Source organism: Meleagris gallopavo, chromosome 11 (genome assembly GCF_000146605.3).
Source record: "Meleagris gallopavo isolate NT-WF06-2002-E0010 breed Aviagen turkey brand Nicholas breeding stock chromosome 11, Turkey_5.1, whole genome shotgun sequence".
NCBI classification, from domain to species: domain Eukaryota; kingdom Metazoa; phylum Chordata; class Aves; order Galliformes; family Phasianidae; genus Meleagris; species Meleagris gallopavo.
In genome coordinates, this window is record NC_015021.2 from 17,214,099 (window position 1) to 17,237,052 (window position 22,954).

Genomic DNA, 22,954 nt, shown 5'->3' on the forward strand with positions numbered 1-22,954 from the left:
TACCAGCACAGACCTGGGCATCACGCATCCTATACCCTCATGGTCAAAATACTTAACCTTTTTATGCCCCATCTCCCTCTCTGTCCTGGATAACAACTGCTGATTTACTTCACAGGGCTTTGTGAAGCTCCATTTGTCAGTGCCTGTGATGTATTATTTATTGTCAAAGCCATAAACAGTCGCATCCTGAAGATGCTAAGCACATCAGCTGCATTTTGATTTCTGCCAAAACCTGTTTCATTTAGGACAAACCCTTTCTTCTCCTTCACTACTGTAGTAGTGTTTTATTAAATGACGATCAAATTTAATAAACTAATCTGCATGTTTGGAGCCACAAAGTCAGCTCCCAATTAGAGACCTGCTCTAATAGGGGAAGTTCCAGGGAAAGCCTTCGGATCTGCGATGCAGTGGTGGCAAAAAGCTTTCCCAGTTTGGAGGACCCTTTGGAAAATGCTTGCAATGGGTGTCCTGCAGGGTGTCTCCAGCAAGGCGTTACCTGTGTCTGAAGGACAGCTTCTAGGGTGTGTCCTGCACAGATGCTTAAAGAGCAGCAGGATAAGCGTGTGAGGAAGGAGCTGAACAGAGCCCAGAAGAAGCATGGATCTCTCAATTAATTCTACAAAGGGTAAATGTGTAGAAAATATGAAAGTATATTTTCTACGAATCTTGGTGAAAATACAGGTTTGGTTTTAATAATTATTTCTCTCTTCTGGAGATTCTGGTCTATTAGACTCCCTTGCTCCTGTTACAAAACCTGATGACAAACTAGGCAGCAGCTAGATTTAACATCCTGACTGACCTTATTTAACTGACCTTGCACCAAAGCAGCACAGTGTGCTGCCAAATTTCCCAATTTTCTTCAGTGTCTGAAGTCTCAGGGGCAACATTTTCTAAACAATTTTGCATCTGCTGACCTTATCACACCGGCCAGAAACAAAGCTGCTGGGCATTCAGGGGGCACATGAGCACACTGCAAAGAGGGAGCTCTGGGTGCAAAGCTTTTCTCTAATTGTGCCAAAGCATGGGCCAGCCTGGCTGATGCAAAGGGCTGAGGGCAGCAAGGGCTCTTCCTGACATTAATCTGGCCTTCAAATTTCCAGGGAGGTGATGGAGTCACCATCTCTGGAGGTTTTCAAGTAAAAGTTAGATGTGGCACTGAGGGACATGGTCAGTGAGCATAGGGGGGGAGGGGGAAGGGAGAGTGGGTGGATTTACGGTTGGGCTGGGTGATCTTAGAGGTCATTTCCAAACTTAATGATTCTATGATTCTATGAAATTCATCCGAATATCAGTGTTTGACCCAAATCCTGTCACACTGTGGATGTCTGAAGATGGTTTCAATGATACAAAGTGCTGTGTTTCCAAAGAGTTCCAGTTAAAGGCAGAGCTCTATCCATCAGTTACCAAAAAAAAAAAAAGAGAGAGAGAATGTCAGAAACCTCTGTCATGGCTCTTCAGAAGAGTTTTATCTTGTCACTTGTTACGTAAGCAAAAAGTGGGCTTAATGCAAAATGCCACTGGCTTTTCAATCATTAATGACACAATCAACTAAAACACGTAATCTGTTGCAGTGAGTACAGTGTTTGTAAACACGTGCAATTAAAGTGGAATAAGATTCAATTATAATGGGTTATGTGTGCATAATAATGCAGATCATGCAATTCTTATTAGTCGGGCTGTAGTCTGAGCTCAGTTTGGGAGGAAATTATATTGAAATGTACTATAATGAAGAAGAAATTTTAATGAGAAGACAAGGTTGAAAAAATATTACTCAAAGCAAGAGAAATGAAAGCATCCGGAGGCAGAATGCAAATGACTGCACATCTGACTACATCGCCGGTGCTGTGCCAAGATCACAAATTTACACTTAGCCACTGCCAGGACTTGGGCAGAAGTGGGCACTGCACAGGAGCAGGGTCCATGCTCCCTCCCTCTGCCTTTTTCTGGTCAACTGCTTTTTGGGTGGGGGCAAACAGTACTCACAAAGATGTTTAACTTCATTTTTTTTCATGTTTTCTTCAGATAAGCGCATGCTTAAAGTCCAAGGTAGATGTTATACGTTTCCTCGTCTTTCCCTTTGTTTAATCATCCACGGAAGTTGATTTACTCCACATGAATTGCTTTAATTAACTGTTGTGAGGAGGGGAGCAGGACCAGACTACTCAAAAATGCACAGGAAATCACTGGTAAACAGCACGTAGCTGGTACTGAGCACAGGAGAGCTGATCTCAGCTGAAACATGCAGACCTTGTCTAATTCTGGAACAGACAGCTCACCAACTACTTGATAAAAACCAGTTATAATGGGTACACGTGTATAACAATGCAAACGGTGCTGCTCTGATTAGAACATGGCGTTGAATTGACTTAATCAATATCTGAGAAGTGAAAGCAATACAGCGTATGAAGTTAAACAAAATAAATGAGAACAACAAGGTGCTGCGTTGCATTAGATACACAGTTCTTAGGAAACTGAAATCCTGAGGAATTACTGGTATCAGCTAGGGCAGGGCATTAAGAATATCTGCCCTGAGCTCGTTGCTGTCAGCTCGAGCAGCTTCACTGAAGAACACAGAGAGGAATTTCTGCAGAGTGGCAACAAGTGACTGCAAGTGTGGGAAATCAAATGGGAAATACAGATGCAAACCAGAGGAAACCTATGTGCATGCATCTTGCTCCCAGTGTACTGTGAACCGTAAATGCACTCAGACAATCAAGGGAAAAAACATTCCAGAGACCAGAATCCCAACTCTTCATTCTGAGCAAAAGCTCACAAGAGGAAATTTGAAATTCTGGGAAGGAAATGATGCTGTCGCTGCAGCTCGCAGTGAGCGGAAGCCTCATACAGACAAGGCTATGTGGCCTCCCTTGTCAGGAAATGTCTATGGCTCATCAGTCTGTATTTCCTCTTTCTCACTTCAGACTCCTCGTACTTTCTTTTACACCCTTCCATGCTGCTGAATTTTCCCCTCAGTTTGGTGTTTCTGCACTAGGCTATGATGTCTCTCCGTAGCCATTTCTCTGAGTGGCAGTGTATTACAAATTCAGCTCTTCCAGTACTGATTTAGCTCCTTTAATCTTATAAATGAGTCTCTCCATCCCCTTGATAATTTTTGTTGCTCTTCTCTGAACTCACTACAATTTTTCAATATCTCCTTACTAATAAATTCCCCAGAACTGAGCACAGCGTTCCAGGTGCAGAGGCAGCAGAGCAGCATCCAGGTGGGCAGGAGCCGGGCTGCCCCAATTGTGCTGCCCTCCTCAATGCCCTGTCTCATTCCCAACTTATCCCCACAGGTTTTGAATCTCCTTTCCTCCTGCCAATGAAAACTGATTGGTTTCTTCTCTTCCAGTGCAGGGAAAGCTGGTTTAATTTTCCTGTGCTGTACCCAACCCTGAATTCATTTTGTAATGCCCTTATCCAGCTGCTTCTGCCTATGGATCTTTTGTGGAGGTTTTTAGTTCCTCCTAATGGCATCTCATCTGCGTATCTTATTAACATGTCACTTTCTCCTCTATTTCTACATAAACAGGCAAGACCTTAAATAAAACTTCTAAAACTACTTTGTGGTTCTTCTAAGGATTCCTCATCTTCTACTCTCTGCTTTGTCATTCTGTTAACCCCTCTTTATAGCCTTCTAGCCTGTTTTCAATCAAGAGGGGAATGTTCATCTCCAATCTGATTTAAATTAATTTTTCTAGAAAGATTTCATGAGGCACAGTATCAAACGCTCTACTCAGATGCAAATATATTACAGCTCCAGCATTCCCTTCATCTCTTAATTTTCTGTTTCTATCAAAAAAGCAATCAGGTTTGTCTGGTGAGATTTATTCCCACTAGACCAATGCAGTCTGGGGCTTTGTGCTGTTGAAGCTGCTGAACACCCATGGCCAGAATTGCCTCCATGGCAGCTGGATGTGTAGGCACCTCCAAAAATGAGTGTTGGGGTCACTGTTATGTTCATCCTACACTGGAGTTCTGCTAATTGGGAGTTCTGTCTTAATTATAATTAGTGCCAAGACTTTGATGGGGTGCAGCATCCCTGTAGGGCTGTCCCAGGCTTGTGGTCCCTCCACCTGCAAAGAGCACAGCCCTTTCCTGCAGCAAGGTCACCCCGCACAGCTCGGGAAGCCCTGCAGCAGCACGGCTCACTTAACACCATCTGCAAAGCACCCGCTTCCCTGCAGGGCTCTCAGCAGTGGCATGGTGCCTGGCCAGGACGGGGACCTCCTGCCTGCAGTCTCTCAACAGATTGAGGAGCGATGAGCTCCTGGCAGTGGTGGCCTTTGTCACGAGGGACTGCAGCCACCCGGGGACAACTGTGAGACTCCAAAGCGAGACGGATTTATTTCAGAAAGGTAGAGTTTTCAGCAGGACGTGTTTTGGGATCATTTATTTCTCCCTCTAAGTGTCTGTATGCGCTTTTCTTTAGACACTCTCAGTCTTCTGTTTACAATTCAGGAGGGCACAGTATGATACAGGCAGTACGATACTTTTTGCCATTTCCCCCCATATCCTGGGCTCATTTATATCAGCTGATTTGCATATACGATTATTTTCCCTCAAGTGTTTTCTCACATGTTGACTAGGAAGAGATATTTTATTGGCTTTTCCTCATTTCTAAATTGTTCACATTTCTTTCATCTGTATCATTAAAGATAGATTCTAGCAATCATTAGCTTCATACCCTCCCTAATTTACTAATTAATGGACATTCTCTCTCATTCCCCTGACACTCATGCAATAAGTGTCTTCCGTATTCGCTTTAAATTCTTTGGCAGCATTAATTCACTCTGAATTTTTTTGCTGTCCTCATCCATCCCCTGCTGAGCATTAAATGAATCTGTATTCTTGTTTGATTTCTTCCTCACCATTTCCTATTTTCAGTACAGGTTTTTTTAATCTCCCATCTCTGAGCATTCCTCATGCAGTCTCTGTAATTGCAGCATACATCAATTTTTTCACGCACAAGTATTAGTCATGCAGATTTGTGGACACTCGGCTGCCTTAGAAATTGAATGGGGTAAATGTGGAAATGGCCCTTTGTGAAGAGTGGGTGTGGGACTGGTCAGGATGGGGACCACTGCCATTGGTCCTCCAAAGCTGAGTGCCTTCCCTTGTGCCTTCATGCTCAGGAAGAGCAATAAACATCTTTCCCTCAGTAATGAGTTCCTTTAATAATTAGTTAATATTTGTATAGTGCTTTGAAGATGCTAAGTGCTCAGTAAGTGCACATATTATTTTTGGCATTTCAGAGCCCTTTCAGACTGTACTGGCAGCACCTAGTTCTCAGCATTAATGAGTTACATGACATTGCTTAGGGGGAGATGTGTTTAGCAGGATTAGTTTCTATCTCTTTGCTGTTTTGTAGGAGAAGGAATACCTAGCTCCACTGATCCCTAGGGCAGCTGAGAGCCTTATCCTGCTGCAAAGGGTTTCTTCTGGGTGGAAAACACAGCCTGACCTTGTCCAAGGCTGCTCCCTACACAGTCCAGTTGCAAATACTTTCTCATATTGGATCTAGTGGGATAAGGGGAAAAAGGTAAATCCCCTCCTTCTGGGCCAGGTAAATCGTTGGCTTTTTGTTTTCAGCATGGACATTGGTGACGTTACGCCTAGCGCTGAGCTATGGAGTTACTTGATAGGATATATCAAAAGCAAATGGAAGTGTTGGTGTTATGGGTTATATTGTTCTTACAAACACACTTAAAGCTCCTAGATAAGTCATTATTCTGGGAACCTAATGCAAGGCAGCAGGTACTACAGTTCCCCCGCAGAGTCTATTTTCAATATTAATTATCTTGCTGTGCATTAAGTAGTTTTTGTTTTTGCATTAAAAGATTTATGAAGATTAGATGATTAAAGTGACAAAAACTAATTTTCTCAAGCAAAGCCCCTTGGCAGCAGCCAATTGCAAAGAGAAAAATACGTGCATTTAGTTGTTGTGGAAGGGTGGTACGATGAGTAAGTTGTTGTATGGAGGGGAAGGACCGGTGGGAAATGCTGTTCCATCACTAACGTAGCTGCTGTCCTGCTGGCCATACACTTGTGCTGTGTTGATGTGGCAGCCATTCATTTTAATTCCCAATAAAGCAGATTTTTGTCTGAGAAATCAATTTCTCCATATGAAAACCAGTGACAGAAATGGCTATCACTTGCAGACATATGACATCTGCTGCAAAGCTAAGCTCAGTGTGACAGCAGGGTATGCCTTGCTTGCTCTTTGAGGAGGAGGAGGGGAGCTCTGCGGCTGGGTCTGGTTTCATGGCACTAAGCTGGGCTGCCAGGTGAGTGCCTCTCACAGGGGCAGCTGTCACTGGAAGGAGATCTTATGGCTGAAGGAATCCCTTGTGTAATAGCAGGGTTTGTACCTTAGCTCCCTCGCTGCCAGCTGATGAGGAAATTCTGAAGGAGAAGTCACTCTGCCTTCTGGGGGTCTGTACAGACTATGCTTTTCCTTTTCTTTCCCCTGGTTATAAACATGGTGTCATATAGTCCATAAGTTATTTTGCTGTAACAATCTTTCCTTCCTTCCTGTCAGGTAGATGAACATACACAGTACTTGCTAATGCTAAAGCCATAGGCATTAAAATCACTGCTATCATTAGCATGGTCATCCCCCATTGCACAAATGAAAGTGAAAAAGCAAAAGGTGCTCTGTGGAGTACAGTGCCAAGAAGCTGAGGACATGTAGGAGAATTGTACTGATTATTTTGTATATTACATGGCTCACTTTATGCAGTCTTTATGATTTCTGTATTTTGGAACACTTTCCTTCATTGACTAGCACTCTGAATAGATGATTTCTGTATGAGTTTGCTGTCATTTGTGTTACCAATTCTTTTTTGTTAGTATCATGAAGTCTTTTCAATGCCTTAAATTTATTATGGGTTTTAGAAATGCCTACATTTATCCATTTTACACCTTCATTATCTGATCTAGCCTCATCATTGCACCAAATACATTCAATGGTATTATCACTGCTGTCTCATTTCATTATATTTCCCATTTCTTAGAAATAAAAGCACTAAACAATTTATAAGAAGACATGCCTGAGCATAATCAGCCCCAAGATTATATACATCTAAATCTTGGGTATTGACAGAACATGTCCGTGACTCAGGGGTGACACAGTTTGTGTTTTAGGCCAGTGCTGGTAGATTGGGCCTACAAGAATGTCAATGCAGGATCCCAAAAAGCCTCTGAAAAGCCTGAAACATGCACTGTGAGCCTTCAGCTTTCTCAGCATCCACAGTGAAGGTTCCTCACAGTGCTAAGTATAATACCTGTCCTCAGAAGATGAATTTGTCTTACTAATAATGTCTGATGTGATCATTTTCCCTAGTTCTTCTAAACTGAACTTTATGCTGTGTGAGGCTCCAGAGCCAGCTGCAGGGAGTGGAAAGAAGGGAGAAGGTACAGGGGAAAGGAAGGTGCAACTGTCTAGAAGATGGGCATTAACATCACCCTCTGATGGTGGCAACTGTTGTTCAATTCTTATGTTGAGAGGGATTTTTAAGGATCAACTAAATAGAAAGTAAATCCAAGATGAGAGGAAAGAGGACAGAAAGATGGCTTCAAAGTGTGTGACATGAGGTGACTCTTGATTAAGAAAACAGCCTGTCCACAATGGGAAGAGAAAGTGCACTCAGAGACTAGGACAGCTCAATGAATATCCCTCCTGAGAGAAAGCATTGTAAAAGCTGACCTGAATCCATTTTTAGCAGTGACTGTTCTTCCAGCTGGAAGTGTTTTCCAGCTACACTAAACTCACAGTTCATAATCAGGATTTGCTTTGCTGGACTCTGCAGTGCTGGTTCTCAGCCACCGACACTTGGAGGAGGACAGCCTCTTCCTCTGGCAGAGTGATGTAGCTCATGGCACTCTTTGACCACAAGCAATACAGAGTTACAGGACGTCTTGCAAACTGCTGCAATAAAAGCAGAAAATTATCTCTGTATTTTAGGGAAGCTCACAACGAGTCTGTGTTAGTAGTCCCAAACACAGTGCATCAGCCATGTTAAAGGCTGAAGGGAAAAGCTCCAGTTTCTCAGTTTGCAACGTAGTGTCAATAAATCAACCTACAGAGAAAATATTGCAAGTATTTTGGAACAAATGATGTGATTGAAAAAGGCATATGTCATCCAACTAGTCAATTACTACACCCACTGATATTTGTTAAGATTCAATTCAGTGAAAAAAAGAAATGTGTGTTTCTGCTACAAACTCTGGCCCACTTCCCATAGATACTAATCCTCAGTTTTTAGCCAAAATTTGCTGATGCATTGTCTGACACAGAAGAGGGCCTCTGAGCTCTGACATAAAACCTAATTACAGGAGGTATAGTAAAACAGGGCAAGAGATAATGAGGGGGAATTGTTTTAAGCTCAAGGAGGGAAGGTTTAGTTTGGATGTCAGGGGGAAGTTCTTCGCAGAGAGAGTGGTGAGGTGCTGGAACAGCTGTCCAGAGAGGATGTGGATGCCCCGTTCCTGGAGATGTTCAAGGCCAGATTGGATGGGGCCCTGGGCAGCCTGGTCTAGTATCAGATCTGGAGGTTGGTGGCAGGGGATTGGAACCTGATGATCCTTGGGGTCCCTTCCAACTCAAGCCATTCTATAATTCTATAATTCTTGTAATGCTGAAGACATGCATGGTGCTTGCTCTTTTCCAGCAGCAAAATACCCAGCACCAGTTCACTACATTAGATGCAGAACATGCACGCAGACACATGCATATGCCTGTACTAAAAAGCATAAACTGCCTTCTCTTTGCTCGAAGCCCAACTGCCTGCAGCAATATCAACAAATGCCATAGAAATGAGAAATAACTCTCCAATTCCCAGTGCAAGAAAGCTGTGATGTGTGCATGTCCATAGAGGGGAATGGTGAGGATTTGGCTAATAGATAAGAAGTCAAAATTGATTCCACACAAACGTGTCTTACGAAAGCTTGTCTATTCTTTGGGACTTGCCATGTGTCTAGGCAATGGTGGCAGCTAGGTGAGTCCCCACGATATGCTGGCACCAGTGCCTCCAGCATCAGGATGGATTCCCTGGGTGCCTTTCTGTTCTTAGCACTTGGGAAACTGCACTTTGCTGACGCTTGCCTAGAGGCTGTGTATCCACACAGACAGGAAGAGTTTGCTCTACGAAGCAGCAGTGGAATGAAAGTGGCTGGCAAAAGGCAGGTTAACAGCATGGCTGCATAACAACATTTTTCAGCTGCTCCCATTGCTACACCCCACCATGGCTCTTCTCTGCCATCCATCTCATTCTCACCACATATCTGAAACCTTGTTCTGAGCAGCACAGTGTAATCCTAACACATCAGCATGCCAGGCAGCAGCTGCCAGAGCTCACGTATAGGCCTCAAATGCATTTGTTGAGAGCAGGGTTCCCAGATGAGCACAATTAAGAGATGTGCCTGATCATGCACTATTCCTTTGCTAAACGAGGATTAACGTTTCAAAGGATGCACAGTCTCTATGGCCACTTCTTTCAAGTAACAGCCTCGTGTGTTTCTGCTCTTCTTCCCAGGGACAAATCATAGAATCACAGAGTCAGGAAGGCTGGAAAAGAGCACTAAGATCATCTAGTCCAACCACTGACCCATCCCCACCATGCCTACTAAAGCATGTCCCTTGGTGCCCATCTACATGTTCCTTGAACACCTCCAGGGACGGTTAAATCACCTGTGCACGTTCTTGACCTAATGGGGTTAACTCCTATCATAATGATGGCAGGAGCTCAGTTTAACCCCTTCTTTTTCCCTTAGTAGCACAAAAAGCTAAACTACAGCTATAGATAAAACATGCTGGAGACCGCGATCTCGGGTCTTCCCTCTGCAGTCCCCGCAGACAGCAGCACAGCCGGCTGCAGTGCTGGTGTACAGGACGGTGACCGAGATGCTTCCAAAAAACACTCTGTGGGGGTGCGGAGCGCTGCGGCATCCCCCGCCGCGCCTCCCGCCGCTCCCAGCCCATTGCTGGGGGAAGAGCAGCACCTAGAGGCCCCGGGCGGCCCCTGCCCCGGGCTCCGCAGGCACAGGAGTCCCCAGGGCTCCGGGACTCGGGGGCAATTTGCACTTCTGGCGGCCGGCGGATTTAGAGATGAAACCAGAACGAACCCAACCTCTCTAGATCCCAGACCCGTTCCTTCCGCGTTCAGCCTTGCCAGCCTCTGCACGGAGGTCTGGCAGAGAGAAAGAGTCCTCCAGTGCTTCACTTAAAAGTTGGTGGTTCGGAGGTCGGGGTGCGATGGCCTTGTGCCACCTATCTGTGCTGAGCCGTTCCTTGTGCTCTGCCTGCCGGACCGGACCCACATGGTCAGTGTTCTGTGAGAAGCTGCTGCAGACCAAATAGTGGCTTTTGTATGGTCTCCTCTGATCCCCAGCTTCTGCTTTAAAAATGTCACTGCAGTAATGGGTTTCTGTAGGATTACTGCAATTCAAAAGGTCACATAGGCAGTAATTATCCCATGTGTTTAGTTGAAGGATCTCAGAAATATAATGTTAATTCTAATTCTGTCATCCCAGATTGAATGATTAATTTCTGCTTGCAAGTGACCATAAACACCAGGCCTAATTTTTGAGAGAGATTTCACTAAAAATGTAGCTCTATGCCTTCCATGTATACCAAGATTACTTCAGGTGTTGAATACACTTCTAGCAATGCAAAGTTAATAGGATTATGGTTAAAATCTCTGAATAAGTGTTTCACAAGCAGCGAGAGCAGAGGATAAACAATAATTTGCTCTTCATTAAAGAGTCCAAAGGGCAAATTTTGAAACCGCCTCCTTAACTTTAGAAACCTGAAAATTAATAAAGATGAACTTTGCCCAGTGTTTGGATAGAGGAGCCCAAAAGTCACACTGCCCTCATTTTGTGTGCAGCTGTTGAGCTGTGTCTGTCTACGTATTTTGCCTAATTAAAATCTTTTATTCCTATAGGCTTGAAATGATGGTATGGCTGATCCTTCATGCTGGAGTCTGCTCTGAATTGACACAATCCAAAGATTTGCATCCTTTGCTATCGGCATTTAGCCACTTTAAATGCACTGTCAAGAGTTTGGTGGTGAAACCTGAAGCCCTAATTCTCACCTACACACAACTGAGTTAAATCTTTATTTCAGCTTCCAAAATTTAGGTGAGGAGGCAAGCTGTAAATGTCCACTGATTCCTAGGCCCTGCTAGTACCCAGGGTATGGGATAGCAGTCTGTTCCCCTCCTGCACCCCATATGGCTTCTGCAGCACTGAGAGCACAACTGTTGGGTTGAAGAAATGTCATGTTTGAATGTTATAGCCAGACAAATCTTTTTTGGTTCGAGTTAATCCAGGTGAAATCTTTAAATGAGGGCTGAGGATGGAATCCTTCAGTGGAGGATGAAAATGAATACTAACATAACATCGTCCTTTTTTAAACAGACCAGGGTAAGAGTATAAAGAAGAAACAGTCCATTTAGTGGGAGAGCTGATGAGTACATGGAGACCTCACCTTGCCTCTGCCTATCACTGCTTGGGCTGGTGGTGGATTCATCCTAATCCTGTGGGCTGAGCTATTCCTGAGCTGTACAGCCACTGCAGTTCCTGACAACGACGGCTATGACAAAAGCTGAGCTCATGGAAAGGCTGCACACAGGACAGGTGGGCAATACATATGTAAACCAATACAAATTGGAGCAGAAGAGCATTTTGTGTGCAGATGTGCTTTTCCAGCCCTTCCCATTGATCTTAGTTCAAGGCAGGTTCAATCCTAGCATAGACAGAACAACACTAGGGACAGAAACATCCCTTAAGACACGGCCTCAGTTCTGTATTAAAGCTGTTGGAGATACAGCCTTTACACAAGAACTTTGACAAACATATAAGTATATATTAGAAGACAGTCCTGGAAAAAAAACAAACAAACCAAAAAAAACAACAAGAAAACAGAGGAGAGGATAGAGACATAACCAGAGAAAAAGGAGAAGGGAAATAATTTTCACAAGTAAGACAAGTCCCTCTGCCAGAGACACTTTGCTCTTTACACACTCTTTAGAGCCAAACAGTTTCTTTAATCTGGTTTTGCTTCCCTTCATCTCTTGTTAACCTTCAACTTATGCAAGCTGTGGTTATATTCTATTCAAGCTTTTATGCAAGACAGATGTTGTGGTAACTTAGTGCTTTCACCATGCCCTGCCAACCATCAAGCTAGCATGATAATTCATAACTGCTCTCCCCGTGCCTGGCAAGTTGGAAGGCAGTGCCTTTGGATGTCGGTGCTTGTAATGGTAGCTGCATTTTCATTTCTGGGGTTTATATGCTGGTCACCACTTCCAGCTAAGCAGTAATGGTCTATAGAGAGTCCAGGCCTGAAAGTAACTGTACATTTGGTAATAAATCAGTATGACTGTGTGTGTTGGAACTGCTGAGTCATGGCCTGATTGAGCACCTGGGGAAAGGACCCAGTCAGCCCTGGGAGCACAGGTGAAGGCAATTCATGTGTGTGACCAGAAGGGGTGGAGCCTGGCTGCACCTCTCTTAGACCTCATTTAAGGGCTGACTGCCAGCATTGAAGGCTTTCTTTTTGGAGATCTCTCCTTTGTGGAGCTTCCTCTGCAAGCCTGGAACCTCAGAGATTGGTGAGCAGTCCTTTCCCTTCCTTTGTAACATCTTCTTATTGCTATGATCCTTCTGCCTTTATACTTTGCAACATCTTCCCACTGTGCTGGCCTTTCTGTCATTATGCTGTGCGTAAGATCAAAACTTGTGAAAATCAGTAAGGCATACAAGCCAGTTGGGTGTATGTCAGTGTAACTCTGCAGAATTTCTTTATACTGGTTAGTGAGGCACCAGCTATAGGCTGCTGGAGTGTTTCCTCAGATAACATGGAACGAAGTAAAACAACAATTGGAGCAGGGTTTTGCAGGCACACCAGGGCAGCTGTGGGGCAGGGCAGTGTGAGGCAGCAGAAGAGGCTGCCTGCATGCATCACTTGGCAATAATTACAATTGTTGGACTTCTGTGTGGTCCTTCACAACTTGTGTTTGAGGTGCTGCTAAATCAGGCATGGCACCATGAATGATTTGAGTTGTGGCAGTGATGCTCGTCTAAAAACTACGCTAACATGAAAATCTGCAAAGCATCTGAGGTTGCTGTCTTTGTTGTCCAGACTGTTTGTTTGATTTTATAGCAGGTATTAGGCCTGATGGTGTTCTGTTTATTTAAGTGAAAGGGGCGAAAGTAATTGCTGTCTTGCTCAATGTTGTAAATAACTATTGAAGTCAGTGAAGTCAATATTGGCTATGGGGCCCATTTCTCTTGTTGAATTAATTTTGGTGTACAAGATTACATCAGGTAACAAGAAAGCAGTCATTGACTGAGTACTGCAAAGCTTTTCATAATTGCAGTTATTCCTTTCTATCCTCTATTAATAAACTGAATCCATATTAGAACTGTATATGTAGCAATGTATTTAAAGACAGAAATAAGTTCCTTTTCAATCTCAAAAACAAGAATTATTCAGCTTCCTGAGAGGGAAAGGTTGAGTTTCCCATAGAAGAAGAGGAAATTTGACACCCAGACCTTGGTAGGATCTCTCATTACCTGTATAAGAGCCAGGAAATGAAGTTGGACCTCTCATACTTCAGCTGCTCTGCAACTAGGGCTATTCTCCAGTACCTGTTTTGTGCAAGTCATCAGACTACAAACATGATAATTAGACTGGTAGAAAAGTGCTTAACGTTGAATATTTTAAGGATGTAATCATTCCAGCCTCAACTGGGAGTAAAAACATTGCTCTTAATGTCAAAGGTAGGGAAACTGGGGCACAACACTTCAAGCTTGTGTGACTGTTGGAATCGAAGTCCTCCAGCTCCAGACTATGACCCTGGGTCAGTCCTATGAACTATCTTGTTTGTCAGTGCTAGGGACTGCCAGTAAATTAAATAATTGCTTAGTGGAAGAAGAAAATGAAGCAGTACTGACAAGGGAGACAAGATATGCTTTCCAATGAGACCTGAAAATTGAGACAGAGTTGATTAGGCTCATATCACCATGCAATCTGGAGATACTAAGCAACCAGCTCCCTGCATTTACATCAGTGGGAATATTGACCAGGTGGAAATTTCAGGCTCCTCCTGAAATGCAGAAACTTCTCAGTGCTCTATGGGGGAGGAAGGAGAGCTATTTTGGAATGGGAGAAATAAAAACTTTCTCTGACTCCCTTAGAGAAACCTGCATATGGCAGCAAGGTACCTAAATCCTTCTTGAGTTTATGTTGCAAGGATAGTGTCAGAGAACAACCTGCTGGAAGAGTGATAGTCTGTAGGTAACTATCCTACTATTACCAGTACAATGAGTACATCTATACAGTGAGGTCACATCTATGTTGGGATGGGATGAACAACAGGAAAGTGATGTCTGAGTGTGCTGAGCCCCAGGATGAGTGTTCCTGTTCCTGGCACAGGTTTTGCCTTGGCAGTGGTTCAGTTGTATTGGATGGTGGACAGACCAGTAGGTGAAGCAAATGCCATGCACTGCCTTATCAGGCCTTGTAGATGAATGAAGCTGGGACAGATATTGGAGTGGGAGAGATTAGGGACTATTTACAATCTAAGGTTTTGTAAAGCTTTTCAGTTAGTTTTTTTGATTGCAGAAATGTCTCTCTCAAAACACTCCGCCTTTCTGGTGGACTGCTCTGCCCTTAGTGCTATTGTAAACTTATTTGCCTCATGATGATGGATCTGTGGGCTGCAGAAGAGTTCCCTGATCTGCCTGCTGGCTGCCAAAGATGCTCCTGCTGACTGAGGGAGAAATGTGCTCCAGGCTCCTGGCAGTGGTTCTGCTTGAGACCTTGCATGGCCAAGGGGGATGTAGCATGTGCTATTGGAGGCAGTCAGGGTACCCAAGGCTTTCTGGAAAATGAGCAGTATTTCTGGCTGACTGGGCCCAGTGGTGAATTTACAGAGCTCTTTTGCCTCAAAAAAGAGCAGCAGAGGTGAGGAGGGATGGATCAGCATTGATTAAGCTGCCAGTTCTGCTAATGTCACTGTGGACACAGTCACTTTACTTTGCCAGCAGCAGCTTTAATAATAAGATGCAGAGGGAAAAGGAGGGAGTGTCAGTGCTGAGCTACTCACAGTGCTGTTGGCAGTATTTAGATGAGAAACTGGTGGTGTGATGGATGGCCACGATGCAAAGATACATGGTGATCAGCTCTTGAAATGGGCAGGCTAAGGACTGCACCTGACTAGTGTGAAGGTGACTTCACCAAGAGCTGGTACTAGATACTAATCAATTTTGTTCCACACAAATATTATTTGTACTGAACTCAGCAGTAAGTTCAACAATTCATGCAAATATGTTGGCAAGGGCTGCTTTCACATGCTGGTCTAGATCTGCACACCATGCTGCTTGCAGCTGGTCAGGCTCTAGGGTTCACAAGCAGAGAAGAGCTTGTTTGATCCTGAGCAGAGCTGTGAGGGGTGGTGCAGCATTTCTGTCTCCGTTCCCCTGGCCCTGCTCCCTGTGTCCCTGCTGATCAGCAACTGTGTGTGCTCACTGAACAGGCAATCACACCGCAGTCTGAAGGTGAGTTCACTTCTCAAACCTTACAGAAATATTTTTCCAAATTCAAGCTTCCTTCTGGCAGGCAAAGATTATCTATACATCTCTATTTAAGCACCCCTAGCTTCATGACCTAGAATGAAGTAGATTTTGTATTTCACACACTGGCTTTTTATGTTGTACTGCTGGACTTAAATTCAGCCTCATGCCTTTCATTTTCATGTCCATTGTATCCCATGGTCAGATATAATTAAATTTGTTTTGTGATTTTTTTTTTAAGCTTGACATGCATTATATATAACAAACCCTGATAAGCATCTCTGAGAAGAACCTATTGTATAAATACCCAGACACTGTTGTTTGGGTCCAGATTTTGCTGGTCATTATGAAAAGGTGATTTTTTGATGTCTTTCCAAACAGTACATCAAGCTATTTTAAAAAGAGGTTTCTCCTTAGAAATGAGTATAATGCTTTAGTTCTAATTTTGTAGGAGTTAAATTGAATGTAAACATCTCCAATATTTGACTTAATGTATAGAACATTAGGAGTATCTATCTAGTGTTTCCAATTAACCAGGAACACTGTCTTTCCTGTCTGTTTCATCCAAGGACAAAAGTAATTTGTTTGGATAGCAAATTCCATTCCTGCCCATTAGCATTAGAGTATCATTGCAAAAATAATCCACGCTATCTGGATTATGGCAGTGAAATTTCACTTGCTACAAGTGAAAGCTGTTTTCTGAACTAATATTTAGAGAAGATGAGAGAGATAGAGAGATGAGAGGGGCATTGTTAAATAGATTTTGGTATTTCTTGCTTTGAGAGGTTTCTACTGAAAAGGAGAGTACATCTATCTTGCAGGGGGTTTCCTTAGAGGGTTTAAATGAAGACTGAAGCTTTAAGAACAAAGTAAAAATGGAAGAAGAAATATACTGCCATGGGTAGCTCAGAAATGAGGCACTGGAGGTTTCACAGGGTTTTCATTAATCCTCTCCTGCCCTGAGGGTGTTCCTGTGTGACCATCAAAATGACACACGTGCAGCTGTCTGGTGCTTTGCCACATCTCTAGGTTTGATGTACTTTGCTCTGGGGATGGTTAAACCTCCAGCTGTTCAGAATGGCAGTTTGTTTCCTTCTACAAACATGCTTGGATGTTTATCTGAACTATTTAAGTCCACAGAATTAGATTATAAATTGTTTCAAATGGTTTTTCAGCACATTTTCCTTGCTAGAACCTGGTAATCAACATCTGAAAACCTGTCTCTCTTGAGCACTGCTTTACTACTGCATCAGGAGCTGGACTGGTAGCTGTGCCTGGTGTGTCCTAGCAAGAGCCACTTTACTAATACAGCGGGGAGGAAACCAAGCACTTGTCTACTTGAGTTGGTGATAGGACTGCAAAGCTCGTATGTACATCCAACATAGCAAAAAGCAGTCACTAGGTGCTTCCCTGTGGCAGTACATCTTGTGCAGTTACATGGCAGCATATACTTGGGCACAAGGAGGATTGGGTGAGTCAGACACATTTGGTGGAGTACTACCAGCTGGGTAAGAGGGCAGGCAAGCGAGGACTCCTGGGAAGGCACTGTGCTTCTGCACATCTGGCTAAGCCAGCAGTGGTGGAAATGATTTGGTTCTGATCACCTCATCAGCTTGGGCATTCATTTAGAGCATTGAGAAACAGTTTAATAATAACTGACAAGATATTAGCATTGATTTTTAACATGCTGTAAGGGTATGATAAAAGAGTAGGTATGTGATGGATGACAACTATATAAACTATTTGTTTGGCTCAGCTCGGTTGGTTCTGACTGAAAAAGATGAGAGAGGAAAAGAGGATCTTCTCAGCCTGCCATGAATCTTAGCAGAGGAAGGTTCAGACCACCAAGGTTATAACAAATTTCAGAGCTTCTCTTACCATCCTATGTAACAATGTACTGATACAGAGATTGTTACTGAGATAATATCTGATGCCTAGAGACAAAATGTTTATTTGCTTTTATTTAAAAAAAAAAGGACAGGAAGTATGGCTCAGCAGTGTGAACTGGGAAAGAGGACAGATATTTCCAAAGCTACTGCCAATCCCCTTACATGGACACGATGAGACTATTGTGCTGTACTGGAAAAGGATTCATGACTCAACACGTGAATCTGCACTGAACTGCATTCACAGGTTTAAATTTATTATGAGGCTTAAGGTCCAAAAATAGGAGTCTTTCAAAAAATGTATTTTAGAAAGATTTTAGAGGGTGATTAAAAGCAATATCATTAAACCTCACCTCTGAAATAATGGGAGCAGTTATACATACTTAGTGGCAGTGGATGAAATAAATTCTAGGCATTTTCTGACTCAGATAAATCTTAAGTTTCCCATGTGTGCATTTGCAATTATAAATTTGGAGAAAGACTACTGCAGTAAGATGAAAAGTGCTCTTGCCAGAGGAGGACCTGGCCCTTCTTGCTCAAGTGACGATGTTTTCAAGATAATTCGGTTTGTGATATATAGGCAGCTCTAAATTCAGATCTTTCAATCTCTTAACTGAAATATTCCTGAAAATATTAAATTCTTGTATAAAATACAGGATTCAGGGAAACTCAGATTAGTTGTTTGGCCTCCTAACACACAGATGAAGTGCATTTCCTCACTTAAAAATCAGAACAACCGTATCAGTACAGTGGAGGAATATGTCACTCAGATGGTATTGCAGGCAACTAGGTATGTTCTAAAAAGCTGTCTAAGGGCAGTGTTTGCATGCACAACCTTTCTGTTCCTGGGAAGGGTTTTAGCTTTTCAGGTGTCTGACAACACGAAGACCAGCTGTGTGCATAGCCTGTTAGCTCTCCTCCAGAGCAGGACTGTGCTCTTAAAGCAAAAGCAAACACATCAAGCTGGCTTCATCTAAACCATCCTGCATTGCTTCTGTTACTTGTCTACTAATGCAGGCCAGCTGTTTAGTCAGTGAAACAGAAGCATCAAATTACAGAAATAATAGAAAATGGAGAGTGAGAGGCCCCTTAGAGGACATCTTGTCTGTCTGCTCCCTTGGTGTGTTCAGATTTTCCTACACCACTACTCCATGGTCTGTTGAACTGGTTTTCAAAAGTCATCAGTGATGGAGATTCCAGATTTACCCACAAACAAGCAAGTAAAAAGTAAAAGCTGTGTTAACAGCTGAACAGCTGATCGATTCTGTCCGTGATGTTGGTCTTACAAAGAAAACATCCGCTGCTGAAATATCTGTGTGCTATACTAATGCTTCAAGGAAACATGCTAATCCTTTGGAGACGTGCAGACCTTAGCACTGGAAAATGGGAAATGCGTGCTGATTGTGCCTGTAAGATGGTGAGCAGTAATCTGCATGGATGCCTTTTGGCAAGATGGGATTTTGGGACTATTGTATTTATGTGTGATTGCCTTTTAGACTATAATTGTAACAAACACGATTAGTCTACAGTTCTCCAAGAGAGGCTGCACTGTGACAGGGAGGGGAGTGTTCGCTTCCAACCAATGCAGGCCAGGCAGCACTTATTCTAAGGATGAGCTGCACTTTTGTTTTCTATTTTGAAACCTTGTCCAAAGCACTAAAATGTAATGAATTAAGACAATGCTGAATTGCTGGCCTAGAGCTATTTTTTTCTTCCTGTGACCATTCTCCTGTTTGGTAATAGTTATTGTTTGAGTGGATTTAGTTGAGTGCATCTTTTGTCTTGTTTTGTTGTTGCTTTTTTTTTTTTAATACATGTTTTTAGAATGAGGCCCAGAGGAAGAGGCAGGGAAGCAGAAAGCAAGAGCAGAACTTTCTGGGGCAGAGTAGATGATGTAAAACCCCAAACTTTCAGGTGCTTTTTAATGTATGCAGATGTATCCAGAGGAATAAAATATATATTGGAGAGTTAATTTTGTAAATAGTTCTCGATAACTCACTAGAAGTTTTGGATATGTAATTGGATATTCCTTCCACTTCCTTAACACAGCAGTACAATAAGGAATAAACAGGTAACTGTTGGTTGCAACCTAGCTTCCTACTGCCCAGGACATACAGTGTCAGAAAAGTATTTTATGTAAAAGCAGGAATTTCATTAAGAAACAACAGCTGAAACACTGTCTTTGTTAATTTGCAGTTCAAAGTCACTTGCTTTTCAAAATCTCTGCTTTGATTTCTGTCAGATGCAGAGGCATGATATATGACATGGCATACATCAATTAACTCTCAGCATAAACAGGTGTGATGATTTTTCTCTAACTGAGGGGATGGGAAGGCAACTTTTTCTTTTAATGATCTTGTGAAATGATTTTAAATGGCTGTCAAACATCTGGCATCAATTAGTAGACAAGTGAACTGAATGGAAGGTTTTCATTTTCTGTTATTGCCTGTTCCCAATGCTTTGTTTCTAAAGTATTTTACTTTCTGACATTTCTGTTGTTACCTATAGAATGCTTTCCTCCATTTTTAAGACATCTTATATTCAAATTTGCCTGACTTCAATATGCCATTCTGATAATTTCCTTTGGGATCAGTCAGTTCTTTTCCTATGGTATATTCCATGTGAGAGGTTTTTTGACTATCAAGCATTGTCCATGTGCTTTTTTGGTTTTGCTTTTGTTTCCTCCTCTTTCTTGGCTACTCCAGTGCATTTTATTCTTATGTCCCTACTGACTCCCAGCATGTTATTTAACAGGTGAATATTGTTCTGTGTGCTTTGCACATTATTTTTCTCAGACTCTGTATTCTACAGTTGGCAAGATTGCACCTTTTTAGTTTAGAAACTCAGCTAAAATAATTTGGGGCAAAATGTGAGGAACAGAACTTCTAACTCTGAACTGCTCACAGCAGAAAGCCAAGCTCTGTGCTCCAGATTAGAGCTCAGGAGAGAAGGGGTGGCTGGTCACACCTCACCCTGTCTTCTCAGGATGCCATTCTGACAGTTTGGAAATGTGGCTGTCACTGTTTCTGTCTCATTGCCACTTCTGAAAAGCAAACATCTGCAGCAGGAAGCCTGTTGGAGGTCTTAGTGGAGGAGAATGTACTCTGAAAAAGCCAATGTTCCAATGAGCCATAGCTGCTGCTTTGGGCGGAGTGACTCAGCTCTCTGGGCACGGTTTTGCCAACATAGAAACAGTTTAACTCAGTGTTTCCCTGAAACTGACGAGAAAACTTAATTTGGGGTCTAGTACTGCCATGTAAAACTTCCATCAACTTTTTACTATGAAAAGGGATGAATTAAGTCAGCACGTTCTAGTTATTATCTGTGCTAGGCTGCTATATAACTGCAAGGCAGACACTTAGAAGCGGCGCCTGAACACCCAATAAATGAAAAGTCCCTCCCCCAAGGAATTTGTGTCTGCATGGGAGAGGAGATTGGGCAGGAAGTGAACAGGAGCAGCCAGAGGTGATGTGGCTGACAGAAAGATGATTCAGATGCCTCAAAATATTTTGGGGAAGTGTTCATTCTTTTTCATATATGAACTAACTTTGTGCTGCCTGACCTGCACTTTTTTCTTTCAAAAGTCCTATGTAGACAAAAGATTGAATGAACAGAAAGCTGAAAATAACAGTGGATAATTGGGTTTTTTCTTTTTTCCTTTTTTTTTTTCCTGGGAACTGAAAAGTTATGAGAATGCAATTGGAAACAAACAAAAACATACTGTAGGCGTGCATGTAAAACTTTAAGTGACTTGGGTTTGATACTAGAGACAATCTGCAGAAAGATATGATTTTTTTTCAGAATTATTTGAAGAGAAGCACAGGAAAAAAAAAAACCCCAAAACCCTGCATCTCGGTAGGTTTCAAGATATTTGAAAGATAAATTAGAAAATGGAAAGAAGAGATGTCTAGAAGTTTTGCATTTTTATTGCCTGCTCTTGACACACGTGAGCAGTGTTGTTTGGATAGGTAGTCCTTTCTCCTCACAAACCTTATCCATGTTTGTACAGCACAATATACCAGACTACTTTCATCCACCCAAGTGCCAGATATGACACCCTGTGGGTCGAAGATCTGCATGTCATCAAATCCTGTACTGAATGGTTTTCCTTTAAAGACACCATTTTCAATTTATCTCAAAGTCCAGCTTAGCTCAAAGTATCTCTTTTATGCTGGTACCACCAAACTGTATCAACATTACAGGATTATGAAGTGGGATCACTTACCCTGTCAGCTCTGTGCTAGCATTATGGCTTCACATTGATACTTCCAGCAGAGCAAGTGCTATATTTTATTAGTTACAGAGATTCATTGTGCATCCAGAAACTGCCCTCTGCACCCTGCTTTTATAACAGGATTCAGTACAGCTGAGCAAATACAACCTCTGTAATATATATGAAATACAAGAAGATAATAGTAGCAGGACAAACTCTTTGATTTGCTATATAGTGTGCACAGTGAATTGGGAATACAGAGATACTTTGCAAGATGGAGGGAAAATATTTAAGGTCTGCCACATGAAGGCCTAGCAAAACCCACTTAAAGGATTCCTATCCTAACCAACTCTCCATAATTTCTAACAAAGTCCTGAATGCAGTTATTTCTACGGTGTTTTTCCAAGCCAGACTTCAGTTACATTCTTAAAATTGCAGTCAAACTGCAGGAGAAAACAAACCCAAATAAATACAGTGTACTAGTTGTTATCAGCCTCCAAATAATGAGCTGAAAGCAAACCTCCAACCCAAACAGCTCCAGCCATTTGTTTCTACTTACCTCCATTTGTCTCTCGGATATTTAAAGCAAAGACTCATTTTTGTCCTGCAGATTCGGTGCTGCCGCTCAGTATTATCTTGCCTGATTGTAAAAAGGCTCCTGACCAAAAGGAACAGGAAAGCAGTACGTAAAACAAACACAGAAGCCCAAGAGGAAAGCTACACCCTAAAGACCAGCACTATTAGCAACTGAGAGACAGGGAAAGAGAGAACACTCCCAGTTACTAACTTTTTCCATTGATACATCTGTTACAAAACAATTTTGCTGCAAACTTCTCTTCCTTCTTGCAGGAGATGCTTTGCTGTATGTGTAGACCTCAGATAAACCACACAGCGAGTGTGGGATTGGGCTTTTTTCTTTTTCTTCTTCTTCTTTTTTTTTTTTTCCTGTACCAAGTAATCAAATTAGTGAAATAAAAGCTAGGAGCTCAGTTGACTACTCTAAAAGCATAGTTCTGGGCAGCACTTATCACAAGGTGCATTTGTCCATACTTGAGTTGTTGTTATAATCCAAAATTCTTCAGTAGAAAGAGGGTGATATTTGAAATAGCCACCTATGGGACTTTCTGGCCAGAGAGCCTCGGTGCAGCAGAAGTGAATGTTTAGATGATTAATAACTTAATTTTCTAAGGGCTTGATGGGCAGGCAGAGAAAATATGCCAAACTGTCGTTGCCACAAAGGGGTTTTTCAGTGCCAAAAAAAAAAATATATATA

General features: G+C 42.5%; 2 protein-coding genes across 6 annotated transcripts in view; one reads left to right on the forward strand and one right to left on the reverse strand.

Moving 5' to 3' along the window:
• KCNMB2 (potassium calcium-activated channel subfamily M regulatory beta subunit 2) overlaps positions 1–22,557 on the reverse strand; it is a 114,414-nt gene extending 91,857 nt beyond the window's left edge. The window contains exon 1 of one of the 2 annotated variants that reach the window (XM_031555183.1): positions 22,241–22,557. In XM_031555183.1, the coding sequence (XP_031411043.1) occupies positions 22,241–22,278 (38 nt within the window). In that variant the 5' untranslated portion in view covers positions 22,279–22,557. The remainder of the gene's footprint in view (positions 1–22,240) is intronic. The other variant, XM_003209197.4, reaches the window with a different exon arrangement.
• TBL1XR1 (TBL1X receptor 1) overlaps positions 12,554–22,954 on the forward strand; it is a 309,082-nt gene continuing 298,681 nt past the window's right edge. For 3 of the 4 annotated variants that reach the window (XM_019619129.2, XM_019619131.2, XM_010716874.3), the window contains exon 1: positions 15,459–15,567. The gene's annotated coding sequence lies outside the window, so the exon portion shown is untranslated. Of the gene's footprint in view, positions 12,618–15,458; positions 15,568–22,954 lie in introns of those variants that run through there. The other variant, XM_019619130.2, reaches the window with a different exon arrangement.